The sequence below is a fragment of the Apodemus sylvaticus genome, chromosome 22 (assembly GCF_947179515.1).
Source record: "Apodemus sylvaticus chromosome 22, mApoSyl1.1, whole genome shotgun sequence".
Lineage (NCBI taxonomy): Eukaryota > Metazoa > Chordata > Mammalia > Rodentia > Muridae > Apodemus > Apodemus sylvaticus.
This window is the reverse complement of record NC_067493.1, coordinates 47,760,590-47,787,411: the sequence shown is the minus strand read 5'-3', so window position 1 is coordinate 47,787,411 and position 26,822 is coordinate 47,760,590. Positions and strand designations below refer to the sequence as shown.

General features: G+C 51.4%; 1 protein-coding gene across 8 annotated transcripts in view; it reads left to right on the top strand.

Moving 5' to 3' along the window:
• The window catches only part of Hectd4 (HECT domain E3 ubiquitin protein ligase 4), a 154,624-nt gene extending 128,572 nt beyond the window's left edge, over positions 1 to 26,052 (top strand). For 6 of the 8 annotated variants that reach the window (XM_052167565.1, XM_052167561.1, XM_052167564.1 and 3 more), the window contains exons 60-76: positions 839 to 1,018; positions 5,316 to 6,622; positions 7,369 to 7,576; positions 10,994 to 11,217; positions 11,311 to 11,462; positions 13,280 to 13,386; positions 13,845 to 13,968; positions 15,739 to 15,929; positions 17,071 to 17,217; positions 17,798 to 17,917; positions 18,371 to 18,526; positions 20,210 to 20,313; positions 20,670 to 20,891; positions 21,651 to 21,814; positions 22,277 to 22,472; positions 22,612 to 22,834; positions 23,940 to 26,052. In XM_052167565.1, coding sequence (XP_052023525.1) covers positions 839 to 1,018; positions 5,316 to 6,622; positions 7,369 to 7,576; positions 10,994 to 11,217; positions 11,311 to 11,462; positions 13,280 to 13,386; positions 13,845 to 13,968; positions 15,739 to 15,929; positions 17,071 to 17,217; positions 17,798 to 17,917; positions 18,371 to 18,526; positions 20,210 to 20,313; positions 20,670 to 20,891; positions 21,651 to 21,814; positions 22,277 to 22,472; positions 22,612 to 22,834; positions 23,940 to 24,076 — 3,962 coding nt within the window. In that variant the 3' untranslated portion in view covers positions 24,077 to 26,052. Of the gene's footprint in view, positions 1 to 838; positions 1,019 to 5,315; positions 6,623 to 7,368; positions 7,577 to 10,993; positions 11,218 to 11,310; positions 11,463 to 13,279; positions 13,387 to 13,844; positions 13,969 to 15,738; positions 15,930 to 17,070; positions 17,218 to 17,797; positions 17,918 to 18,370; positions 18,527 to 20,209; positions 20,314 to 20,556; positions 20,647 to 20,669; positions 20,892 to 21,650; positions 21,815 to 22,276; positions 22,473 to 22,611; positions 22,835 to 23,939 lie in introns of all 8 variants that reach the window. The other 2 variants (XM_052167566.1, XM_052167560.1) reach the window with 2 other exon arrangements.
• Positions 26,053 to 26,822: the final 770 nt, after the last annotated feature.

Genomic DNA, 26,822 nt, shown 5'->3' with positions numbered 1-26,822 from the left:
TTACTGAATGTTCCTGGAGCTTTTGTTAGGAACGCCTGGTGTCTGCTGTGAGCACCTGCTGCTCTTCTCGGGCCTCAGGGCTTTGGGGTTCTGAAGCTTGTCCTCATCAAAGACAGCTGAAAGGAGAGAAATCTTAATTCCAGATGTTTACTCTCCCTCAATATATTTAACAAGGAAGGAACAGCATATATCTGCCTGACATAGTCCTTAGCTCTTGCTGAACTTCCAGCCAGAGTGGTAGGCCCCAGCCTGGCCCTGGAGTCATGTGCCATCAGGGGATGAAGGGATGCTTGCTTATGATCTTGTCACCACTCAACAACTTGACAGTGTTTGCTCCCAATTTTCTTTGCCTCTTCTTCTTTTTTTTTTTTTTTAAGAGAATCTCTCTCTCTCTCGCCCTAGCTATCCTGGAACTCACTGTGTAGACCAGGTTGGCCTCAACCTCACAAAGCTCCCCCTGCCTCTGCCTCCATGTACTGGGATGAAAGGCGTGCACCACCGCCTGTAGTTGTGGGTCTTGAAGCACAGGCATCCTTCCCTATCCTCAATTACTACTTCCTAACTGATTTTGCTATGGAGCCCAGTCTGGTTCCAAATGCAAACTCTTCCTACCTCGGCCTTGCGCGGCTGGGGACAGGTGGAAGCGGCTGTGCCCGGTTGCCTCGTAGATTATTGCCCTAGTGTTCCATTGCTGCAAGGGCAGGTACAGTCCGGTCTGGCTTCCGGTTGCCACGCCTGCAGATGGGTCTGCCTGGAGACACTGGGCAGCAGCTACTTTCTCAGATGTCCATGGGTCAGATGCAATCAACCACTTGGTTTTTTCTGGCCCTTCTCTTAGGAGTGTCCCCTCCTCCTGGAGCAGTGCTGGTCTTGCACTCTCTGCCCTTGGAGTTCCCGTTGGCGATGGCCTTTGCCGAGCAGCTGCTGTCCTGGAAATCAGAAGACAGTGAAGGGAAGTCAGAGGATGAGCCTGACAGCATCCCTGCCTCTGTCCTCCTGCACGTGGTGGAACTGCTGGGTGAGCTGCTATTTCTTGGAACAAGTGTAGAGGGGTAGATGGGGGGGTGCTACTGGTCACCCCATAGCTACAGCCTGTCAGAGCACTGCCACTGAAGGTGGGCTCTGAAATAGATGTTACACACAGTCCTGACTCCAAGTCCGTGCTCTGCCTGGCGTCACCACTATACTGGATACACACATACACACACACACACACACACACACACACACGAAGTTGCAGCTACCTTTGAAGCAAAGAATGATATTGTTGTGTTAAATGTTTGCCAGGCATGGAGGGAGAGACAGGCAAATCTCCCAGAGATTTTGGCCCTGAGGCCAACATGGTCTATGTAGTGAGTTCTAGGCTAGCCAGAATTACATAGTAAGACCCTGTCTGTAAGCAACAATACCAAAATGTAAATGTTTGCACAATCCCCTGCCTGTTATTTATAGCGTGACAGCGAAGGGGGACATGGCTCTGAGCAGTGCTGCCTGATGCAGCATGGTGGCCACAGAGCTGACAGGCGCCAAGCACTCCACGCTCACCAGCGGCCAACCTAGCACGTGCAAGCTTACATCCCAAATAGTGAAGTAAGCAAGATTAACCCACAGTCGGCGTGTCGCTGGTTTAGGGGTGAACCCCACTGATGGCTGTTCAGATGAATCAGTACATAACGTGGGGGCTGAATGGCTGGAAGTACAGACTAGTGTGTGCTACATCAAAGCCAGCAATTTGGTGATGATGGAGAGGGGGTGATGAGCAGGGAGGAGTGAGACATTCCCTGCTGCTAAAAAAGGAGAACAAACCAGGCAGCAAACCCGGTGCCTCAGGGCCATGTGTCATTGAAGCAGTAAGCAGTCAAAGGACATCTCGCCAGGCCTGTGTGCTTTTGTCACGTTGCTTTTTTTTTTTTTTTTTTTTTTTTTTTTTTTTTTTTTAATGTAGACAGCATCTTATTTTGTAGCTGCCCTAGCTGCACTGTGAAAACCAGGTGGCCTCAAACTGGGATTAAAGATGAACACCACCATAAATTTTTATTTTTATCTCAAAAAAAAAAAAAAACAAAACTAGAGCAGTAAAGTTTTTTGTGATCTTCCCAATTTTTCAACAGTGGCATCTATGTTAAGCCTGTAGGACATTCAAGATTGGGCAGTGTTTCTTGTAGGAGCGGATGCCTGTGCCACCAGGAACTGGGGGGGGGGGGAGAGGGTGTGGGGGTGGGAGGTAGTGAAGGAAAGACATGGCAGGGTGATGTGAGCCTTGAGCCTAGACACAAGGCAGGCACACGAACCCACAAACTTGTTTTCAATGAGGACTTGCCAGCAGCGTCCTCCCAGGAGAGCAGGAAGTTTCCTGACTCCCGGAAGGCTCTGCACCTGAGCAGTAGCAGCCTTGGGAGCCCCAGAAGAGCTCTACGCAGTGCAAGCCCATGTGGGCAGAAGCAGCTGCAGCGCTTGTAGCTGTGGACCCAGCTGCCTCCATGGGATGTGGACCAAATGTTCACTATCCCTCAGCCACTCTCACACTTCAGCTTCTGCCGCCTCCTTCCAGTTCTAGGCAACGTGAATAGCGTTTGGGAGCCGGAGCAATAGCATACTTGGCCAAGGGCCTGCCTAGTATGTGCAGAGCCCTGAGTTCTATTCCCCAGCCCTGCATAGATCCTGTGTACATCTTTTTGTTCTTGTTTAACTTTATTGCTCAATTTCAAATGTTTCTTAAGTCATACACTCTACCTCCTCATTACATCTCTTGTTCCTTCTCTTTCCCATAAACCCATTCTTTCCATCAAGTAGGATTATTGTTTTCAACAAAATCTCAAATGTTTATTTTTTACCAATAAAGACTCAGGAGCAAGATGCTGGGGTGAAAGCCACTAGTTCAGAGAAGCAGAGCAAGCACCCAGCTCACCTTCCTCCCCACCTGAGGGCCCAAAAGGAGAAGGAGCTCGCGGCTCCTCCAGCCACTTCAGACCCCTCTACTTCTGTGTGACTACCATCTTTCTGACTTTTTACTCTGGTTTTTTTTTTTTTCCTATGTTCACTTCCTGTCACCTTGTTGCTTGCTCTGCCTCTTGACCAGTGGTTGACTTTATTTAATCCTGCTTACAATAAACAGAAAGCTCCTGGATTAAAGGTGTGTGCCAGGGCTGAGCCACACCACAATTAAAAACAGGTTTTTCCAGTAAATGGCACCATCCTGGGGTTCACAGTGTGATCAGATATCCTGCGAGTTATGATTTTCTTTAAACCAAGATCTTATTAGCCCAGGTTAGCCTGGAACTCACTATGTAGGCAAGAATGATCTCAAACTTCCTATTTTCCTGTGTCTGCCTCCTAAGTGCTGGGATTACATGTGTCTCTGGGCTATGTGTGTCTTGTTTTGGATCAAGCAAGACCTTCTACATGCTAGGCAGGCACTCTACTGTCTGATATCCATCCTCAGCCCCAGGCATCTTTTTTGATAAATTTTTCCTCAAAGAGAATCATTGTCATGCTCCCTTCAGGAACTCTTTCTTGTACCCTTGAATTGTGCCTGGAGAATGCAATACTTCATTCAAGTCAGCTCTTTGCTGCTTTGTTTAGTCAGTTGAAATTCTCCCCCTCCTTCTGCTCTTCCTCCTCCTCCTCCTCTTCCTCTTCTTCCTCCTCTTCTTTCTCCTCCTCTTTCTCCTTCTCCTTTTCCTCCTCCTCCTCCTTCCTCTTTTTGTCTCTTGGTGGTTTCTTGTTTGTTATTTGTTTTTGTTTTTGTTTTGTTTTGTTTTTTTTTTGCAACTAACTCTCATCTGGCCAGCCTGGTCTTGAAATTGCTATGTAGCTAAGGATGACTCTGAACTCCTGCTACTCTCAGAAAACTGGAATTACAGGCTGCCCAACCACACTTGACTCCTTTCTTTGTGTGCACGTGTGCATGTGTGCATGCATGTGTGCAAGTGCACATACATGTGGAAATCAGAGGTCATTGATAGGTGTCTTCCTCGTGTTTTCCACTTTAGTTTGTGAAACAGTCTCCTACTGAATCTGGAGCTGGCTGGCTGCCACAGAACTGGAGTTACACCATGCCCAGCTTATATGTGGGTGCAAGAATCAGACTCAGCTCCTCACGCCTAGACAGCAAGTTCTTTTCCAAGCAAGTCTCCTCCCCAGCCTCTTTCTTTTTTCTAAATGTAATTTTCAAGGAATTTTGACATTCCTATTGTAGATGAAAAATTAGTATACCTTTGCCATTGTATAAAATGTGAGTATAAGGGAAATATCAGGAAAAGAAATACTATTATGAAATTTTAGCTAAATGCTGTAATCCACCAAAGGCTGCTGTGTTAAAGATAGGCAGGTGTGGGAGAGCTCAGCAGTTAAGAGCACTGGCTGCTCTTCCAGAGGACTGGGATTCAGTTCCCAGCTACATCCATGTGTAGCTTATAACCATCTATAACTCTGGTTCCATGGGATTTGAAATCATCTTCTGGTCTTTGTGGGTGCCTGCACACACATGGCTGACAAACACACGGACACAACACATACAATAAATAAAAATAAAAACCATGAGCTGGAGAGGCAGCTTGGTGGTTAAGAGCACTGACTGTTCTTTCGGAGGACCTGACATAGAACTCTGGTTCCAGGAGATCTGACACCCTCTGACCTCATGTATACCTGAACACATGTGGTACAAACAAAGTTATTCGGGGGCACACGTACATAGAAATGAAACATTAATAAATTTTATTTAAAAAACAATCTTTAAAAAAAAGATTTTCTGAAGGTCCTTCCTTCCTCCCTTCCTTCCCCTACTCCCCCTTCCCTCCTTACTCCCCTCTTTCTCGCTACTCCCCTGCCTCCCTCCATTTTTCTTGCTTCCCTCCCTTCCTCTTACTCGGTCCTTTCTGTTCATTCTTTCTCTCTCCCTTTCCTGCCAAGCAGTGCTCGGGGTGAACCCTAGGGACTTGAGCATGCTGGGCAAACACTTCGACCCTGAGCTATGCCAGCCCAGAGCCAGGCTCTCTAGTTGACTAAGGTAGGGCAATTTTAAGTCATCAGCGTGTGTTTGGGAAGTGAGCGGAGTTACTCATCCCCAGTGGCAGGCGTCCTGTATCTTGGGAAGTATTTTACTGACTCCTCAACACTCCCCTCAAAGCAGTGCAGTGCTGTCTGGCACCTGCTCCAGAAGCTGTCCAGGCATGAGCGTGCTGTCCCAGGCATGGGCGAAAAGCCAGGGCCAGTCTGCACTGGAGCTCCATCTCTAAGTTCCACCACAGCTCAGAGCTATTCCAGGAAGTGAGGAGCAATGCTTATGTGCTTACCGTGTTTTCTGTCTGTCTCAGGAAACTTCCTGTGGACTACAGACATGGCGGCCTGTGTGAAGGAGTTGGTCTTCCACCTCTTGGCTGAGCTCCTGCGTACAGTACATACCCTGGAGCAGCGGAAGCACCCAGCTGGCCTGTCTTCCTCGATCGCCCTCCAGCTCAACCCCTGCCTGGCCATGCTGATGGCCTTACAGTCAGAGCTGCATAAGCTGTACGACGAGGAGACCCAGAGTTGGGTCTCCAGCAGCGCCTGTGGGGGCTCTGGGGCCACAGCCGTGGGCGACCAGGGCAGGTTTTCCACCTACTTCCACGCCCTCATGGAAGGCTGCCTGGCAGTTGCGGAAGTAACCCTACCTACCAATATCAGTGTCACAGCTAGTGGGGTGACCTCGACGACCACCCCAAATCTCAGTGACTCGTCGTCTTCCTCCTCCTCCTCCCCAGGACAGACACCACAGAGCCCTAGCCTCCTATCCAAGAGAAAGAAAGTCAAGATGAAGCGGGAGAAGGCCTCCTCCTCCAACAAGCGCCAGTCTTCCCGTGCCTCGGACGCAGACTCCACCGTGCTTAGCATTGGGGGGAGCAAGCCCGAGGACATGCTGTGGTTCCACCGTGCCCTCACCTTGCTCATTATCCTCCGGCACCTTACCAAGAAGGACCCACAGGGCCTGGCTGTAACAAGTGATGCCATTGCTGACGCCTGCCAGGCCCTGGTAGGCCCCACTGCCCACAGTCGCCTGCTAGTGATCTCTGGCATTCCCACCCACCTGGATGAGGCTGTTGTTAGAGGGGCCATCCGCAAGGCCTGTAATGCCCATGGCGGCGTCTTCAAAGATGAGATCTACATCCCACTGCAGGACGAGGACCCCAAGAAGCCAAAAGACAAGGCTGAGGGCGGCGACAGCAAGGTGGAATCTGAGAAGTTGATGGGGTTCCCCAGCGCGGACAGCCTGGAGGGGAGCACGTCCAGCAGCCTGGCGCCCGCCATGAGCATCAGCGCCTCAGCTTCCACCAGCCAGGCCTCAGTCTGCAGCTCCCAGTGTGCTTCCCAGACCGCTAGTGACCTCTCTGTGGACCCTCTGCCCTCAGGCTTGGAGCTTCCTGTTCCTCCTGTCCTGTTGGAACCCCATGTAGTATCCAGCCAGGAGAGCCTGGACATTTCCTTATGCAGCACTGGCAGCCTGGGCAGCCTGGGCAGCCTGGGGGAGCCTCTAGACAATCCAGAGACAGCATCTGTGTCTGACGTGGGCTCAATGTACACGGTCACTTCCCTGGATGCCCAGCCCCTCACAACGCGCCCTATCAAAGGCTTTGCAGTGGTGGAGGTAATAGCTCTCAGCCTTGAGCCTGCTCAACCCTGGCCTGGCCAACATGGCTTCTCCATGTTACTTCCAAGGCATTAGCTAGCAGGCAACATGGGATTCTGGGGAGCTCCTGGGCAACTCTGAGCAGCTGCTTTTCTTGAGGTCAACTCTAAGAGGGACATCCAGTCTGGTGTTGCGAGGCATAGGCAGTTCCTTGCTGTGAGGTGAGGGTCTCTGGTGGGTACACTCCAGGACCATGGCTGTGTTTTGAGAGGCACTTTGCATGGTGTCAGCGTGAGAATCATGTTCACTGTACTCCAGGAATGCTGAGTACATGTGCTATGTGCCCATGTGATCGCTACTTCAGATGCCTCGTGTTGCTTGGGCTACCTTGTTTAGGAATGAGGCATCTAATGACTTCCTGCACTTTTACAAGAGTTAGACTCAAAGGTAAAACCCAGCACTGGGGTGCAGCACTTGTTTAGTGTGCACGAAGCCCTGGGCTCACGCCCCAGCACCACTATAAGAGTAAGTGCCCACTCCTTTGGCTACATAAAGCCCAAGGACAAGGACTTTCATCAGTGGCTCTCCCAGCTGGGCCACCTTCCTGGGAACTAGACAGCCTTTAGGCTCCAGAGCTTCCCAGGTGAGCTGTTCTGTAATGACCACGTTGGCAATGGGAGGGAGCTTCCCAGGGAGTAAGGTCAGCAGTGCCCGTGCCCCAGAGCAAAGCCCTCAGAGCTCACCCTTTCTCCTTGTTCATACAGATAAGGTCCCGAGCCAAAATTGAGAAAATCAGAGCAAGTTTATTTAACAATAATGATTTGATCGGTCTGTCAAGTCTGGATGGTGAAGACGAGCTGATGGAAATGTCAACAGAGGAGATTCTGACGGTGTCGGTGGTAAATCAGAGTCTGTTTGACACTCAGGGGAGCCCAGGACTTGAAGATTACTTCAATGACAAGTCCATTAAAGGTGAGTTGTAAGCTGTGTGTGTTTAGTATTTGCAGTTTCATTTTTACTTTATTTTTTTAAGATTTATTTATTGAATGTATATGAGTACACTGTTGATGTCTTCAGACACATCAGAGGAGGGCATCGGATCTCATTATAGATGGTTGTGAGCCACCATGTGCTTGCTGGGAATTGAACTCCAGACCTCTGGAAGAGCAGTGGGCCATCTCTCCAGCCTGCATTTTTATTTTTTAATTCCATGCATGTATTTGTGTGTGAGTGTACATGCCCATCATGGTACCTGTGTAGAGGGCAGAGGGCAGCCTGTGGCAGTCTGTCTTCTCTTTCCCCGTGTGGGTCCCAGGGATTAAACTCGGTTCTTCAAGCTTAGCGTCAGGCGCCCTTACCCACTGAGCCATCGCACAGGTCCAGATCTGGGTGTTTAAGTAGAGTCTCATATAGTCCAGGCTGGAGTGACTTCCGCTGTGGCTGACACTGGTCCTGAACCTCCTGCTCCTCCTGCCTCTCCCCTTAGAGTATAGTACTAGGATCACAAGTCTGAGCTACCACACCAGCTCAGCTCAGCTCGAGTTATAGTCTTTTATTTAATTTTTATCCCTTCAGTGAGCAGTTTTAAGTACAGAGAAATTTTGAGCTCTGCTAGCTGATAGTGGCTGGTTGTGTGGCTCTTTGTAGGGTGTAAGGACCACTCAGATTCAGCCCCAGTCCGTACATGGGGCTTCATGGGGCTGGGGCAAGGAGCCACAGCCTGTGTCCTAGCTAGAGACCCTGAGACGGGCCCTCCATGGGGCAGGGAGCACAGCCTGTGTCCTAGCTAGAGACCCTGAGACGGGCCCTCCATGGGGCAGGGAGCACAGCCTGTGTCCTAGCTAGAGACCCTGAGACGGGCCCTCCATGGGGCAGGGAGCACAGCCTGTGTCCTAGCTAGAGACCCTGAGACGGGCCCTCCATGGGAAGCCCCACTCTGGGCTTCCTTGTTACAGGGTATTATTGTGTTCGGCCCTGTGCAGCCTCAGACAGGCCTGCTTGTGTGTTCTGGACTCATGCTCCACCTATAGAATTAGCCAGGGTCTGGAGTGACAGCTCAGAGTTAAGAGCACTACTAACTCTCCCAGAAGACCTGAGTTCAGTTCCCAGTACCACATCATAGCTCATAACAGTCTGTAATTCCAGTTCCAGTAGCTAATGCCCTCTTTTGGTGTGTGTGGGTAGCAGGCCTACATGTGGTACACATACATATATACAGGCAAACATTCATACACATAGGAAAATCTTCCAGCATCTTGTAGTCCCAGTAGATGGGAGGCTAGGGCAGAAGGATCCCCTGGACTCAAGAGTTTAATACCAGCCTGTAAGATCCCATCTCAAAGGAGGACTGGCAAGATGGCTCAGTGGCCAAATGTGCCTGCCATTAATCGTGGTGGCCTGAGTTTTATCCCTGGGACCTACAGTTGGAAGGAGAATGACGACAGTAGTTGTCCTCTGACTTCCACAATTGTGCTGGTACAAGCACATACACACACGCGCTCTCAAAAATAAGTACATGGATAAAATGCCAGTGATTATTCATACCAGCCCCTAGCAAATGTAACACAGCAGTATTGATGTAGAGTAGTGTCTTGTTGGTCATAGGCGCCTTACATTTTGTGCCCAAGTAGCTGCCTTGCTGTCCCCTTGGGAGATGAGCAGCAGAGGGTTTATACAGGATCCCCAAGCACTTCTCCTTATTGCTTCCTAGCTGCCACCCCCCCCATCCCCCCACCTCCTCCAACACCCCCGTACTCCCCCCCAACCCCCCTCCTTTCAGTCTGGAATGCACTTTTAGCTCCTGATGTTTTGCAGTCAGGCCTTGAACTGATGGTGCTCAAGGCTTTGCTAATGCAGATTTGGGCCTCATTTTGCCCCTTCCCCCATTATCACCCTCTCCTACACATGCACAGTGGTCTTACCTTGTAGCCAATAAGATGTTGAATTCCAGGCTGGGCAGTGGTGGCACACGCCTTTAATCCCAGCACTTTGGGAGGCAGAGGCAGGCAGATTTTTGAGTTCGAGGCCAGCCTGGTCTACACAGTGAGTTTCAGGACAGCCAGGGCTACACAGAGAAACCCTGTCTCAAAAAACTGAAGGGGAAAAAAAAAGATCTTGAATTCCGAGTCTCCTGCTTTAACCTCCCAAGTGGTGAAATTCCAGGTGTGTGGCACTGTGCCCAGCCTGAGAGAGCCAGCTTTTCTCTCTGTGAACCCTGCCAGTCTTATATGCTCTGTAAAAGCACAGGGATCCATTTCCTCACTCTGAATCGCCACAAGCCCTAACTACCTTGCATTCTTGTCCTTCTTTGGATTATCCAGTACATTGCTGCTGTTTAAGTTAAGATAAGCTGGAGCTGAGCAAATGGCTCGTTCAGAGGGCACTTGTTGCTCTTGTAGAGAGAGGACTGAGGTTTGGCTCCTAGCCCCTGTGTGGCAGTTTCTGACCATCACAGCTGCAGTCCCAGGGGATCCAGTGCCTTTCTTATCTCCTCAGACACTGGGCATGCCTGTGCCACAGACTTACAGGTAGACAGAACAACCATGCACAGAAAATAAAAATAAACCTGAAAGTAGGTTGAGTGTGAATACTAGATTAAGGTGTGTTAACGTACTGGGACAAGAAGGCCTAGGAGCGCAGCAGCTGCGAGTCCAGAGTCCAGAGAGAGCCAGGAGGCCTATGGCTCCCAAGCAGCTGGTAAGAAAGGACAGCAGCCTGGCGTAGAGGTCATGCCCAGAGTTCTGCACCTCCCTGCGTGGAAGGACGAGATGTGGCTCAGGAACGCCTGAGGATAAAGACCCAGTTAGCCACCTCCACCTAACGTGTGTGAAAGCCCACAGCCATGTGTGCTGTGCTTTCCCGGGTTGCTGGGAAAGCCTGGCCGCCTCAGTGCAGTCTCCTGAACCTAGACCGTGTTGATCAGAGGAAAGTGACTCTACAAAGTTCTCCTCAGCTCCACACACATGATGTGGTGCACACACTTCCACCATGCACACACATTTGTTAATTTTCTAAATGTATAGTTGCTAGCTAGGCAAGAGAATTAAGAGTTCAAGACCAACCTCAGCTATAAGACCTTGTCTTTGAAAACAAAATGTGGGGGGCTGGAAAGATGGCTCAACGGCTAAGAGCACTGACTGCTCTTCCAGAGACCTGAATTCAGTTCCCAGCAACTACATGGTAGCTCACAACCATCTATAATGCGATCTGATGCCTTCTTCTGGTGTGTCTGAAGACAGCTATAATTGTACTCATACATAAATATAAATAAATCTTAAAAAAGAAAAGAAAGAAAACAAAATGTGCAGTTGCTAGAAAAGATGCCTGCAAGGTATGCCCCAGCATAGTATGTTCATGAGAATTATTTAGCTTTGTCCTATTTTGTAACAGGTGAGAAACTGGTGCCTGGGGCCAGAGAGGTCTTAACCGAAATATTTAAAAGCTGTGCCCACTCAGAGCAGACGCTGAGCCTGACACCGGCTAAACCCATCAGGGTCTCTGACATCTATCTTAGCAAAGAGCAGATCAACTCCCAGACTCCAGGCAACCTCCTACATCTCTTCTTCACCAATGTCCGGCCTCCCAAGAAAGTGCTCGAGGACCAGCTCACACAGGTACCCCACTGTCCACACGCTCTCGGGGCTGAGCTGTGACTTCCTTGTCTTGGCCGGCCTCAGATTGTTGCTCCTCACTCCTGTGCTCCACAGATCCTGAGGAAATATGGCGTGCCCAAGCCCAAACTGGACAAGAGCAAGTACAGCAAAGCCGGGAAGGAGCAGCACCCGGTGAAGGTGGTGAGCACCAAGCGGCCGGTCACCAAGCCGCCGGCCAAGGACAAGGCTGTGCTCAGCAGCCTCAGGTGCACCTCAAGGAGCTGGGGAGTGGGCGGCTGTGGGTGGGCGGCTGGCTTTCTGGCAGGTGCTGCACAGACTGGGGATGCCTTCTGCTCCTGCTCCTGAAGTCCTCTCAGTGCCCTCAGTCCCCAACTCTACTACAAGTTAACATTTCACCCTGTCTGTGAGTGAGTGTAGCAAAAACAGGGCAAGCAGTAAGTGCTGCAAACACAGGGAAAGCGTATCCGTCCACTCCATCCATGTTATCTGTGCAGAGCAGACATTTTAGAAAGCTTTCCTAATGAAGTGGGGAAGAACTGACTTGGGCTGGGGACACAGCTGGGCAGCAGAGTGTGTTCTGCATGTGCAGGACTCCTGGTCCTTCTCTTTATATGCATGTATCACTTTCTTAATTGGCACAAAATTCAGAAGAGGCTGTGGCAGAAAGATCACAAGTTCAAGGCCTACCTGGCCAGAGAGTGAGTTCCTAACTGTCTGTCTCAAAACAAAGAGTCAAAAGAGTACTGGAAATAGCCAGACATGACAGCAGACACCTTTAAATTTAGCACTCAGAAGACAGAGGCAGTTGGATCTCTATGAGTTTGAGGCCAGCTTGTTCTACCTAGCAACCCCCCAGGCCAGCCAAGAGTACATACTGAAGCCCTGTCTCAGATGAATGAATGGGTGAATGAATAAATAAACGAATGAATAAATAAGTAGGGCTGGAGATACAGCTCAGGGGTAGAGCATTTGCCAAGTGTGCATGAGGCTCTGAGTTCATTTGCCAGCGATAGATAGATAGATAGATAGATAGATAGATAGATAGATAGATAGATAGATAGATAATCAGAAGATTGATAATAAGTTAATAGATGCTCTTTTCTGACTTCAAAGTCCTTCTCTAAATATTCCATATTTGAATTTTCATACATGTTTAGTTTCTTTCTTTCTTTCTTTCTTTCTTTCTTTCTTTCTTTCTTTTATTTATTTTATTTTTTGGTTTTTCGAGTCAGGATTTCTTGGTGTAGCCATGGCTGTCCTAGAACTCGCTCTGTAGACCAGGCTGGCCTCGAACTCAGAAACATCCGCCTGCATCTGCCTCCCAAGTGCTAGGATTAAAGGTGTGCGTCATCACTGCCCGGCTTAGTATAAGTTTCTTAAGGTGGGGTCTCGAGGCTGGCAAGACCAGCAAAGCATTCCTAGCATACACAGAATCAAGACTACACAGTGTGGTCCAGCCTAGTCTGTGTGAGGACCTGTTTCAAATACACAAAGACAGGCTTTTACTCTAAAACCCCAGCTAGACTCAGACTAGTGACAGTCGTGCGTCAGCTCAGGAATCACAGCATTGGCTGTCATGCCTAGCCTCGCTTTATGACTCAGACCCTCAGTGTCTGATCTCCCTTGCACTGTGTGTCTAGAGAAGTAGTGAGTGACCAGAGCAATCCTATACCCTTGCCTCAATCAGCTGTGTGCAGGTGGCCCTGTCCTACTCGCAGTGCTGTCCACCCCTGTCCTGCTCAGCACTGCTGCCCCATGGTCTCTTGGGAGCATAGCTGAGAACCTGAGTTTGTGAGTTCACTCAGTTTGACTTCATCTAGGGAGCTAATCTTGTACTGGCTACTTTGTCAAACAGTGCCATTCTACATATGTAGGAAATGACTGAAAACTCTCAAGAGTCCTCACGTCCTCAAGGGTGGATTTGTCTTTAAAGTGTAATCAGAAAGCCTTACACTCAGTCCTGGGTGACGCCCGTGCCAGAACTGGGGGTGTGTGAGGTTCCGTGTTTGAGTTGTGAGGCAGGATGGGCATGCCCATCCTAATGCTGAGCTTTGGTCTGTAGCAGGACTGCATTAAGTGAGAAGAAGCCAACTGTGAAGCCCAAGTCACCTGAGAAGAGCAAACCAGATGAAAAGGATCCAGAAAAGTCACCCACCAAAAAGCAGGAAGGTACATTAGAGGCTGGAGATTATGGTCCCTGCTCCTCTGAGGCTGAGTTGAGACAGGACAGTGATGGCCCTCAGCTTAAGGGAGGTAAAAATAAGGTGCTCTAGGCACTTCCCTGAACACGTGAACCAACAAGGGGCTCTAAGACAGCAGAGGCAGAGGAAACTGTGCATGCTGTACCAACTGGTTTGTCAACCTTGTGCTTCTGAGACTTGGAGAAATAGGGAGTTAGGAAGTTCTGGCCAAGCCTAGATGGCAGGCTGAGTGTGTGTGTGGAGGCTGCGTCATACTCTGGCTGAACTGGGGACAGCAAGATAGCACCAGGGAGCACAGGGAGGGGAGCTAGGCAGAGCCGGCTGTGGACAAGGCACTAGAAGGACCATAGTGTGCAGGCCTCCCACCCTTGACAGTCATGCTTTTCCGTCCCACCCTGACTGCGTGCAACGCCGTCGTGCCATCAGTCCCTGAGGAAAAGTACTTGACACTGGAAGGATTTCACAAATTCGTCATTGACCGAGCCAAGCAAGACATCCGCAGTGTCTGGAGGGCAATCCTATCCTGTGGTTATGATCTGCATTTTGAGAGGTGAGACACTGTCTGTCCTGTAGGCTGAGTCCTGGTTTTGGGTAGTAGATATCTTAGCTGTGGCCCTGCTGCAGGATTACACGTGTATACCACCACCAACCAGCTCTCCTTTTCCTTAAAAGCACATCAGGCCTGTTGTCTTGGGGCCCATTTGCATGATTTCATTTAGCTTTAATTCTATAATTATCATAGCTCTCCAAATGCTATCAGACTGCTTCTGTGGCACATGATTTGGTCCATGACTAGGACGTTGCTTATTCTAAAGTCTTCTTCAGATTTCCTCTGCTCTCCATTGCTCTCCATCCTAGGAAGGACCCAGCAAGGCAGGGCTCACCGGCTTTCAGGGCCCACTCCTATCCACCAGGGAATCCCAGGCAGCAAGGAACATGCAGAACTACGGAAGTCAGCACTTTAAATCACACAGGCCCCTCAGCCTTGTCTGTGGTTGAACTTGCTGAGTCAGAACAAAGGGGCTCCCAATATAGACTTTCTGAGAAATTGTAGTTGAGAGGATCACTCGGCAGGAGAGATCCCATGATCACAGGGTGCTTTTCCCCTGGTGAGGATTATTCATTGTATTTGGAACATGCTGACCCCTGTAATTTAGCCAAATGTGGGAAATCCAACCCTATCATTTGTGGTCCTGGGGGACTGTGTTTGCACTCTGCCCTGATCTGAGATTCCGCTTACTTACTGTAGACAGTAATTAGGTTAGAGTGACTTTCTGGACTAGCTGTAGTCTTCAGTGGGAGGGGCCCTACAGCGCCATCAGTGGAGTCTGTAGAGAGTGTTCCTATGTGTGGCAGTGGGAGGAGGCCTCCCTCCTCACCACAGACTTGTTTAAGGCCAGCCACAGCTGACCCCAGGTCAGCCCAGCAGGTGGGGCTGTGCAAGAGCTCACCAGTGAAAAGGGACTTGCGTGTCCGAGCCTAGCGTGGGGCTGAACTGGCCCCTAGTGTGAGGAGAGCAGGGCTGCACCTTCTGTCCCCTTCCAAGATGCTGTGGCCACCTGATCACATGACCTCTGGCCACTGGGCAGCCCGGCCTTTCCTACCTCAAAGATCTGGGTTTGTGGGAGAGGGATATGCATACTGACCGCATAGCTATTGTGCTGATGACAGAAGTAAACAGGAGACCCTGTGACTGTGCTCAGGGACAGTCCCTCCCCATGTGCTTTAGAGGTCGGTGTCTTTGGCCCTGCTGAAGACACTGCCCGCAGTCTTAGTTTTTCAGGTTTTTACACCCTTGGTGTTATAGGGTCTCCATTGAGGTCATTCTCTTGGTTGCCCAGAGTTCCATTGCAAGGTATAGCACAGTTTAGGAGCTATCCCCAGGGGTGGGCATGTAGGTTGTGCCCAGTGTAACTGCAACAATACAGCCTGGCAGTAAAGCCCTTGTGAGCACACCTTGGTCTGTCTATCCTAACAGCTGTGCAGGCAAATGTGGTGGGATGGGGTTGCTGAACTGAATATTGGTACCTGCAGCAGCTGACCAGTACATGGGTGAGCTGGGCACCATGCCATGCGTTCACAGGCAACCTCTCATTGAATTCTGGTGCCATGAGGTCCTGTCACAGGAAAGCTCAGAATGCATGTGCTCTTGCCTCAAGTTGGTGGGTGGGCTCCCTGTCACTAAGGACCCCATTCCTCCACCTGATAAGAGGAAAGCATGGGGCATTTGGGTTTCCAGACATCCCACAATGTCCATACCCTGATCACTCATACTTGGAAAGAGCTTTCCCTCTACGCCCACATCCCTGTCCTGCCCCAGGTGTGCCTGCATTGATGTCCGACATGCACAGAAGGCCTCCAGGAAGTGGACTCTGGAGATGGATGTGGCTCTCGTGCAATACATCAACCGGCTGTGTCGCCATCTTGCTATCACACCAGCACGGCTCCATCCTCATGAAGTGTACCTTGACCCAGCTGATGCCACTGACCCCAGGATGGCCTGCCTCTCAAGTATGTGACCTCTAAGGGTACCCCCCACACACATGCCGTGCTGCAGAAATACTATGGCTATCCGAGTGCATCAACTGTAGAGGGAGCTCTAAATTGGCCACATTAGTCTCTGGCCTTTGTTTAATGCTCATTAAAACAAAGTCAAGGTGGGATAACAGACTCAGAGTAGACAGACACCTTCCAGCATGCCCACTGTGGTCAGGCCACAGCGAGGTGAGATGTCAGATCTCTGATCTTCACTAGAGGGATAGTCCCTCAGGGAGGGCTGGGCATTTCTCTTAGAAGCGAGAGATGAATGTCCATCCCTCCACGTAGGCATCATCGTAATAGAGCCATGGCAAGGCGGCACAGCACCACAGGGCCACTGGGACACGTGGGCAGGATCCGTGTTCTTTTGGATGCCAGGAGACACAGATGGGCAAGTTGTCCATGATAGGAGTCCCTTACAAGGAAAGGACACAGCTGCGAGGGGCTCTGGGGACCAGCTAAAAGGCAGTGTGCCAGTGGCACAGTTTCCTTGTCACTACTGAGGCAGCTGGGTGACAAGCATACCAGACTGCACTGCTTTTGCCACTTCTTATAATCTGTAATTATTTCAAAGTTTAAAAACCATGTGGGGTCAAGAATGTAACTGAGGGGGCTGGAGAGATGATGGCTCAGTGGCTGAGCACAGACTGCTCTTCCAGAGGTCCTGAGTTCAGTTCCCAGCAACCACATGGTGCCTCACAACCATCTATAATGGGGATCTGATGCCCCCTTCTGGTGTGTCTGAAGACAGTGGCAGTGTACTCACATACATGAAATAAATAAATCTTACAAAAAAAAAAAAAGAATGTAACCTTGGAGTGAGCATCCACCTGCTACGCAGCGGGCTCTGGGTTCTGCTGCCACAGACTTCCTAAGCCTGTGTGCAATGTGGCATGGCACAGGGAGGGCTAGGAATGGAGCGTGGAAATCCAGAGCCTCACTCCACATCTGCCCACCACTGGCTTCCGTTCCATGGGAGCCTTCTCTCACAACACCCTCAGGCTCCCAGGGATGAAGTCCTCTGAGGGAAGCCCCTGATCCCACTTGAGCTAACCTTCCTTGGAACAGGCACTTCCTCAGTGTGCCTGTCTGGGCTGACCACCTCTTCCTGCAGATGTGCCTATTGAGAGCCTGCGCCTGCGCTTCGCACTGCTCCAGTCCCTCAACACCACACTGGAGACCTTCTTCCTGCCCCTGGTGGAGCTGCGGCAGACACCCATGTACGCACACAGCATTGCCGCCCTGCTGAAGGAGGCAAAAGGTGAGTGCGCCCTCACCACAGTCAGCCAGGCCTTCTGCCAAGCAGCAGGGTCCCCAAGAGAAGCTAATCAAAAGTAGCCTGAGCACGGAGAAAAGAAAAAGTGTAAAAATTCAAAACATTCTTTAGAAAAGTTGGTGCCATCTTAGAGTACCCTTAAGAACCAGTCAGTACAAGGCTGTCTGTTCAGCCCTGGTTTATACTTGGCATGTCATAAAGATAGGGAAGGCAGACAGATGGATTCAGGGAGTTCACTGTGTCAGTGGACTAAGGCAGAGGATGACAGGAAAACCACTAGCGCTCTCCTCTGGCTGTTCTGTATGCAAATGCACTGTCACACCAAACAATAGGAACACTGATAAAGACACCTGGTGTTAATTCCCGTCCTCCTGAACACACATGTGCCACACACACAGAGATAGATGTGCTTGATCTCCCTCTTGCAGCCTGACCAGACAACATCCCAGAGGGTTGGGGATGAATATGCATGACCTGCCCCTCCCCTCCCCCTGCCAGTTACAGGAGTGACTAGGCAGCAGGAGAAGCAACTGCATCTTCACCTCTGCCATATTTCCTTCTTCAGGGCTGATATTCTATGACACAAAAGTGACTGTGATGAACCGGGTGCTAAATGCAACTGTACAGAGGACAGCTGACCACGCAGCACCCGAAATCACCTTGGACCCACTGGAAATTGTGGGAGGTAAGGCTGGCTGCATCCTGGAAACTACAAAATGCAGTTTTTAGACAAGTTTTTAGACAAGCAGTGCCAGCCCTGCTCATCTGCTGCCCTCTGTCTGTGCGCTAGGCTCCTGATGTGGGCCTCCAGCTCCAGGAGGGGCAGGCAGAGAGGCTGAGCCCTCCCTGCCCCCACTGCCTTTCCTCTCTGGCTCTAGGAGGAGTACAGATGCCATTGTAGCTAGTGACAAGCCCTGCTTCTGTAGTTAAGGGGGAAGGGTTGTTGTGTACAGCAGAAAAAGACGTGAGTTCAAGGGAAGAAGCAGGTGTGAGTTCTGGGATTCCCTGAGCCAGCAGCCAAGCACCACATACACGTGGCACAGAGCACTGCACACTGACCCCGCAAACCTGGCTTGAGTCTTTCCTGACGAACAACAGGACACAGTCTCTAGATCTTATGATCCCTTCTCACTTCCAGGGGAAATTAGAGCTTCTGAAAACTCGTACTTCTGCCAGGCTGCCCGGCAGCTGGCCTCCGTGCCATCTTCTCAGCTCTGCGTCAAGTTGGCCAGTGGTGGTGACCCCACATATGCCTTCAATATCCGCTTCACTGGGGAGGAGGTTCATGGCACCAGTAAGTGGCTCTCGGGCTGGGTGCAGATGCACAGACCCTGGGCAGGGGGTGGGGGTGGGGCACAACATGGGACACCCTGCTGTCAACAAGAAATGCCAGGCATGTCTGTAGCACAGCCCTGTCTTCCCAGTTCTTGGGGAACTGAGGCAGGAACATTATAAAGTGAAGACTGGTCAGTTTGGTGTTACAGAATTAAGTTCAAGGCCAACCTGGGAAATTAAGTGAAATCTTGTCTCCAAATGTAAAAAATAGAGAAAGGGAGCGCTGAGAGTGAAGAGAACTCAGGAAAGAGCTGGGTATGCAGGGAGCAGGGAGTATAGAAGGCTCGGGACAGAGGGGCTAGAGGTATACAAGGCTGGGGCATAAAGTGATGGAGGTGGAGAGGAATAGGAAGTAGAGGCTGGGGGAGCAGAGAACTTGTGGTAGAGGGATGGGGTGTAGAGGCTGTGGGAGCAGAGAACTTGTGGTAGAGGGATGGGGTGTAGAGGCTGGTGGACTAGAGAGCACTGGGGCACGGCTCAGTTGGAAGTCCTTTTGTGAGGTCTTAGGCTCAAAGCTCAATAGAAAATGATAAGGTAAATGTCTTCCTCATTGTCCTGGGCTACAGAAGTCAGACTGGCCTCTACTGACTAGTCCTGTTACCAGCTACCATTCCAGGTGTGGGGAACACAACACCCTCTTAAAGGCACACTTGTCCTACAATTTCTGTGACATTGAACAGCCGCCCACAAGCCTTTCCCAGTGAGAGGCTCAGCTGAGCAGCTGCTTGAACCCAAAGGGACACTGGGATCCTTCCACTAAAGCAGCACCTGGTGGCATGACGCTCACTGTCAACAAGGAAGACAAGTTCAGATGTCCCTTGACCCTGCCAATCACTTTGGTCCCAGCCATTCAGGAATTTTCCCTGTTATAAGTGGGTGAAGAATGTCCTCTGAACCCCCATTTCCCTCTGTTCTGCCCCATGTGCATACAAGCAGCCTTAGTCTGGGAACCCAGTAAACAGCCCTGCGTCTATGAGCAACGGCATCCCCAGGTGCCAGGTGCAGGCTCAGGCTCGCTGAAGACCTGTTCTTACCACAGCCAGGCAGCAGCAGCTCCGTGCTGAGGCCCTGCTGGCTCCAGGCTCCAGCCTGAACCAGGTCCTGCCTCTCAGCTTGACAATCTGCCCCAGCCTGGGCCTCCCCAGGGCCCACACCCAGCCTACAGTGCCCTAAATTTCCTGTGGCCTCATGATCAATCCTTGGATGCCAGCAGAAGCATTCTGAATAGGAGGGACAGAGGGGTCCCAGCTGTCTCTGTAAGGCTGTCACGCTGGCCATCCTCATATGGAGTCACTAACCAGGGCTAATTCTGAGAGATGGTGGGAAGCAACACTGGACAAAAGCAACCCCCTCATTTACTTCTCAGCCTTCAGGTTCCATTCCTCCCCTGCCCCACCTCCCATGTGTCAGGAGACAGTTAAGCATGGGTACAGGTAACTTTATGGAGAGCTGGGGTCAGCATCTCAGCAGACTCAACCTCGGGCCTCCATGCTCGAACAGGCGAGGTTTCTTTCCATGCACTATAGGAGGTGGCGAGTGAGCTGACCTTGTGGGCTCAGCAGACAGACTGCTGTATGGAGACAGTACTCTCCAGGGAACTCTTGGGTCCATGCTGAGACCTGCCTGTCTGTGTGCTCTGCAGGCGGCTCCTTCCGTCACTTCCTGTGGCAGGTGTGCAAAGAGCTGCAGAGCTCCTCACTGTCACTGCTCCTCCTGTGCCCCAGCTCTGCAGTCAACAAGAACAAGGTGAGGGGGGGCTGTGCTCAGAGTCTGTGTGGTCCTGCCCCTCTCCACACACATTTCTGGGGGGTAGGGGGCTGTGCTCAGGGTCTGTGTGGTCCTGCCCCTCTCCACACACATTTCTGGGGGTAGGGGGCTGTGCTCAGGGTCTGTGTGGTCCTGCCCCTCTCCACACACATTTCTGGGGGTAGGGGGCTGTGCTCAGGGTCTGTGTGGTCCTGCCCCTCTCCACACACAATTCTGGCCCAGGCGGGACAGCTTGGATGCCCAGCTGAGCAAGCACGAGAACTGGATGAGTCCTCACTGCAGCTTCCCTCCTGCCTGGGTGCATGCTCGGAGGTGAGCTGACCTCACTCTTACAGGGCAAGTACATCCTGACACCAAGCCCCATCACCTACGGGGAGGAGCAGCTGCTACACTTCTTAGGCCAGCTGCTAGGGATCGCCATTCGTGCAGATGTGCCTCTCCCCCTGGACCTGCTGCCTTCCTTCTGGAAGACGCTGGTTGGTGAGCCTCTTGACCCTGACCAGGACCTGCAGGAAGCAGACATCCTCACCTACAATTATGTCAAGAAGTTTGAGAGTGTGAGTGACAACAGGGCCCCAGGGTCATGTGGGCCAGTCCTCCATGAGGACCCAAGCTTCCAGGGAAGAGGCCTGGGGTCCTCCACAGAAGGCTTGTCTAGGGGGCCGAGCCTCTGCCATCCTATGTAATTGACAGAAGCAGATGCTGCTGCCGCCACCCTATGAGATGCTTTAACCTTGCCCAGAACCAAGTATACAATACAATTGAAATGTTCCAGGCAACCAAGGAGAGGGCATGTGCATGTATGCTTGGGCTTCGGTGTTGAGCTGTGGGAGGGCTTCAGAGAGGGAGAAAGAGGTGAGCGTGGTGCCCATCCAGACAGCAGAGACTTGACAATATGGCATTCCTGCCTCTCCTTTGCCCTCTTGGAACAACATGAACTGAGGCAAATCATAAAGCATTTAAGTGGGGACTTGCAGTTTCAAAGGCTTAGTTCATTATTGTCATAGCAGGAATCAAACAGGCACAGTGGTAGATCAGTAGTTGAGAATTAAACCCCGATCTGAAAGCAGAGAGGGAGACACTGGGCCTGGCGTGGGCTCAAGTGACACATTTCCTCCCCCACCTCCAGACCCTGGGCTTTGGGTTCCGTGAGCCTGCTCTAGAATGCAGGCGCAACTCTGAACTGGAGGCAGTTCTGTCAGAGCCTGCTGTGGGCCCACGAGTGTGCCAGTGTTTGCCAGTTGAGGGACAGTTCCACTACCTGGGGACCTTGGCAGCAGAATAGCAGTCAGCCTCACCCTGCCTGTGTCCCCCAGATCAACGATGAAAGCGAGCTGGAGGCCTTGTGTGCCGAGATTGCCTCCCAGCACCTGGCCACAGAGAGCCCCGACGGCCCCAAGCCCTGCTGCCGGTTCACCTACCTGACCATGACTGGCGAGGAGGTGGAGCTGTGCAGCCGTGGCCGGCACATCCCTGTGGCGTGAGTGTGGGACTTGAAAGGGCTGGACCTCGCTAGTGAGAGGGGATGTTCCCAGGGGAGGGTGATCGGACCTAGGACACAAAGCAGAAGAAAAGATGATCTTTAACTAAAGGCTTCCCTTAAGGCAATGGTTCTCCACATGTGGGCTGAGACATCTTTGGGGTCAAAGGGCCCTTTCACGGGGTCATCTAAGACCATCAGAAAACACAGATATTTATATTACAATTCATAACAATAGCAAATTTACAGTTAATGGAGTAGCAACAAAAATAATGTTATGGTTGGGGGTCACCACAACAAGAGGAACTATATTAAAGGTTCTCAGCGTTAGGAAGGATGAGAGCTACTGCTGTGGCAGAAACAGCTCTGAAGTGGGTGGCCTAGGAAGCCGGGCTGGACCGTCTGGGCGGATGAGCCAGCACAGCTCTCCCCTTGCCTCACTGGTGGTCCTCCACCCGGCAGTTGGGAGAACAAGGATATCTACGCGGCAGCCATCCGGAGCCTGCGGCTGCGTGAGCTACAGAACATGGAGTGCGTGACAGCTGTGCGTGCTGGCCTGGGCTCCATCATCCCCCTGCAGTTGCTTACCACCCTCAGTCCACTGGAGATGGAATTGCGTACCTGTGGCCTCCCGTACATCAACCTAGAGTTCCTGAAGGTAGGCAGCGCCTCAGGACTGTCTCAGCACCCCGCCCTCCCCACAGCTGCCCTGTGCTCTGGTCCACATGCAGCTCTGCCCCACCCACCCAGCCCGGGATCAGGCCAGGCCTGCTCACACCTGGGCCTTTCTTCCCCAGGCCCACACCATGTACCAGGTGGGGCTGATGGAGACAGACCAGCATATCGAGCTTTTCTGGGGCGCTCTGGAGATGTTCACCCAGGAGGAACTGTGCAAGTTCATCAAGTTCGCCTGCAACCAGGAGCGTATCCCCTTCACCTGCCCTTGCAAGGACGGGGGCCCTGACACAGCCCATGTGCCACCATACCCCATGAAGATTGCCCCTCCAGATGGCACAGCAGGTATTGCCCTTCCCAGATCCTGTTGGAGGTGGGACCCTTAGGTCCTCGTGGGGATCAGTGGCAAGGCCCCACACGCCAGGGCTCAGCTGTGAAAGCGGAGGCTGGGTGACCACGGTAGCCACTCAGCCCTGATGCTGTGTCAATATTTAAAAGAAGCCAAGGAGCCCCAGCTTGGACATTGCTTACCATTTTCTTATGTTCAGTTCTGCAGTACTAGAAATTAAATGCAGAGACTCCTGTGAGCCAGGGACACACCCCGGATTCTCACCTTTCAAATACAGAAAGATAATTTGTGTTTCAGTTTTTTGATAGCATCAAATGTATCATAGGCTGGCCTCAAACTCACTATGTAGTTGAGGGTGACGTTGAACTTCTGATCCTCATGCCTCTATCTTCCAAGCGCTAGAATTATATGTATAGGAGAATCAAGTGCTAGTGTGACAAGTGTGGATTTTTACCACTCTACTGAGGACAGTATGAGTTTGACTTATGGAACCCACATTTTGGAAAAGGAAGGGAGGGAGGGACGGAGGAAGGAAGGATGGACGGACAGACTGGCCAGGGACCAAACCTGGCTTAAATTCTATCTCTGGGACCCATGTGGTGGAGAGAGCTGACTACTGCCAGTTGTCCTATGACCTCTACATATGCAGCACACTACACACACACATACTGGTACACACACATAATTTGTGTGTGTGTTTGTGAGACAGGGTTTCTCTGTGTAGCCCTGACTGTCCTGGGACTCATTATGTAGACCAGGCTGGCCTCAAACTCACAGATCCACCTGCCTCTGCCTCCTAAGTGCTGGGATTAAAGGTGTGCGCCTCCAACACCTCTGCCCTGTTAGTCTCTTTTAAGGCCAGGCATTGTGATATCAGCCCTGGAGTAGCAGAGATAAACTTACTGGAGCCAGTCCAGCCTGCTTGAGCATCCTCAGAGTGGGAAGAGAGTCTGCTCCTTCTGTCCTGCAAACATGCAGACATGCATGCAGAGCGTAGCTGTCCACATAGGCACACAGGCCGTTTGTTAGATAAAACAAGAGACCAGCCTGGAGGCAGAAGCCAGTCTCCAGCCCTCTACAGTTGGTCTTTGTCTTCGGTAGGTCCCCCCGACTCCCGCTACATCCGAGTGGAGACCTGCATGTTCATGATCAAACTTCCACAGTACTCGTCCCTGGAGACCATGCTGGAGAAGCTGCGCTGTGCCATTCACTACCGTGAAGACCCCCTCAGTGGCTGATGGGAGGGAGCCGAAGAGTAGGCTGTCACCAAGGCACCGATCTGCCGGCTCGGGGAGCTTGCCAGTTCAGGCGCATCCCTCCAGGGCCCACGTGAAGAGCTGGCGACATTTGCTTTCTGAACTTTCCTCCGTGTCCCGGGGCCACCTGGAAGACACTTTTCGTATGTGTCCGTTTTGTGAGGGTCCGTTCCTTTGCTGCCTGTTTGTGGTACATTTGTAGGATAGTTTAGTTCCCAGACAGTTTATGTCTAATTTGATCTTCCTGGACACTGTTGTTCTTGGTGGCTACCAGATGCTGAAGCCACAGGTTCAGGTGGCTCCTCCTCACAGGGCCACTCGTGGAAAGCTGAGGGCGCGGTGGCCTCAGCCATACAAGGCCTCATGTTCTCTACAGAGCGTCTCCACGTGTGTGAGCAGCCCTCAGGCCTGCCCTCCTGCCCTGAGCTGGTTTCTCTCCCAGAGGCAGCTTCTGCAGGGCTCTCTCCTTCCATCTTGAAGTGGCTGAGCTAGTGCTCAGACATTCCAGAGACACGGGGAACTCATGCACTAACCTTCCTGCTTTACCTTGTGTTCCTGGCCTTGGGTTTGTTTGTTTGTTTGTTTTTGTTTTTGTTTTGTTTTGTTTTTAGGAAATACCACAGAGGCCCCTTGTCTCCTCCCATCCAGGCAGCCCTATCTGCCACCTGTCTCTTCGGGGCCCCTGGACTGAGTCATCTGAGGATACCTCAGGAGCAGACACCCAGGGGCTACTCCAGGCCTTAGTTCACAGACAGGCTGGGTACATCCTGGTGGCTGGAGCTGAAAGACAGTGGATCTAGAGGGATAGCGCTGTGTGGGCCTTTTTCCAGCTGACTGCACAGGAGAGCACATGATCCAAGCCTACCCCTCTCTGTGCTCAGAGATGGGCCCTCCTCACCACTGCTGTAAGGAGCCCAGGAAAGGTTTACAGCCCGTGGCTAAAGACTGTCTGAGGTGCTCTGCCCAATCAGGGCTGCAGCAGTGACCCAGGCAGAGACTGCAGGGGATTCTTCTGTGCCCTGGTTGGCCTGCCCGACACCCTTTACAACCAACATGTGTGCCAGGGCTGGGCTTCCTGCAGGCTCACCCACTACCCCAGTGCATTTGTGCCCCAAATAAGTCTTTGTCCAATGGTACTTTGTTCAAGAACAGCACATGCCAACTGTTGGACACGGTCATTTGGGCCTCACCAGTTGTCACGGAATGGCAGCGCTGCTGATGTATGATATTGTGCACACACAAGTTCTGAGGAGACTGAGGAGGGTATGCTCCTCTCTCCACAGCACCTGGCCTGCTTGGAAGGTGTGCAAGCTTTAGGGCTGGCATGCCAGCATCCGTCTCCTCCCTGTTATGCTTAGGAAATGAATTGAGGACCATTTCAGAAAACACCCCTCCCAACCCCACCTGAGGAAGAGATACAGCCCAGCTCAGTGTGTGGGCCACACCAGTCACTGGGCTGCAAGGAAGTGAGTGCCCAGGGCAAGCCCTGCTCTCACAGAAGCTAGTGGTCGCTGCTTGGGGCCACCCCAGCGACCTCAAGGATCCTGACTCCAAAAGGCAGGAGCCTCTGAATTTTAAAGTGGGGTTTCATTCATGTACCTTCAAATCCTTGGTTCCCTTCAGTCCTCTTCCCATGAATGGACTTGGGATTCTGTCAGCTACCTCCCCAGGGGGGTTCTGGAAGCATCTGTTGGCCCATTCCTTGATTAGATGACAGCTGTGAGTGAGATATCTGCTGCTAACTCAGCTGCTTCTCCTAGAGAGCACACTGAGGTCCAGACAGATCCCAACCTTGGCCCTGAACAATGTGTGCTGTAAAGTTACTTGATGTATATTTATTATAATTATTTATGATTGCATTAACAGACTTCCCATTCAGTCTGATGCTATTTACACTATGCTGTGTAAAGGAAGCTCACTACAAGAAAAAGTCACACCAATAAATAACCTTCATCTGACTGATTGACCTAAGAGTGTGTGATCATCTCCTCTTGCTGAGCAAGCTCACAGGCTGGCACTGTTAGATGGCTCTGACACCCAAGTGTCACAAGTGCTTAGGAACTAACATTAGCACTCACTGCACTCCGTTAGCTTTTGAACTACCTTCCTCCTGTTCCAGTGTGCCACCCACTCTGTCCTGACAGCTAGTCTGTGCTCTAGAGCCCAACACAAGTGTTTTCCAGAGCCAGCTGTCACCGTAGATGAGTTTGGCTGTTCTCAAACAGTCCTTCTGGGGCAGCAGTGCATCTAGACCTGCTTGATCAGCAACCAGCCACCCCAGGGAGCTTCTCTCGGGGACTCCAACCTCATTCTGACTTGCTTGTCCCCTCCCAATGCTCCATGGTCATCCTCACCCAGACTCCTAAATACATCTTCATCACAGGGACAGAAGGGACCCAACCAAACAGCTCTCCTTCCTTATCCTGTTGCTTGAACAGCACAAGCCGCCACTCACTCGTTGCTGGGTTCATCAAGGACTCTGCACTTCACAGCACCATGATCTCCTTATAGAGCACAATGAGAAGGCTCCTCAGCCTGTGCTGCAGATAGGCTTCACAGACCCTGTCTCCAAAAAGGCAGCATGGGATTGGAGGGCCTGTGTACCAGGACAGAACAACGGGGTTTCAAGCAGGTTTGGGGACTGGGGGACTTTGAAGTGACCTTGAGAAGAAGCTGTAAGTGCTGGCTTCTGGAGTGTATATGGAAAGTGCCAGCTGAGTGCCACAGT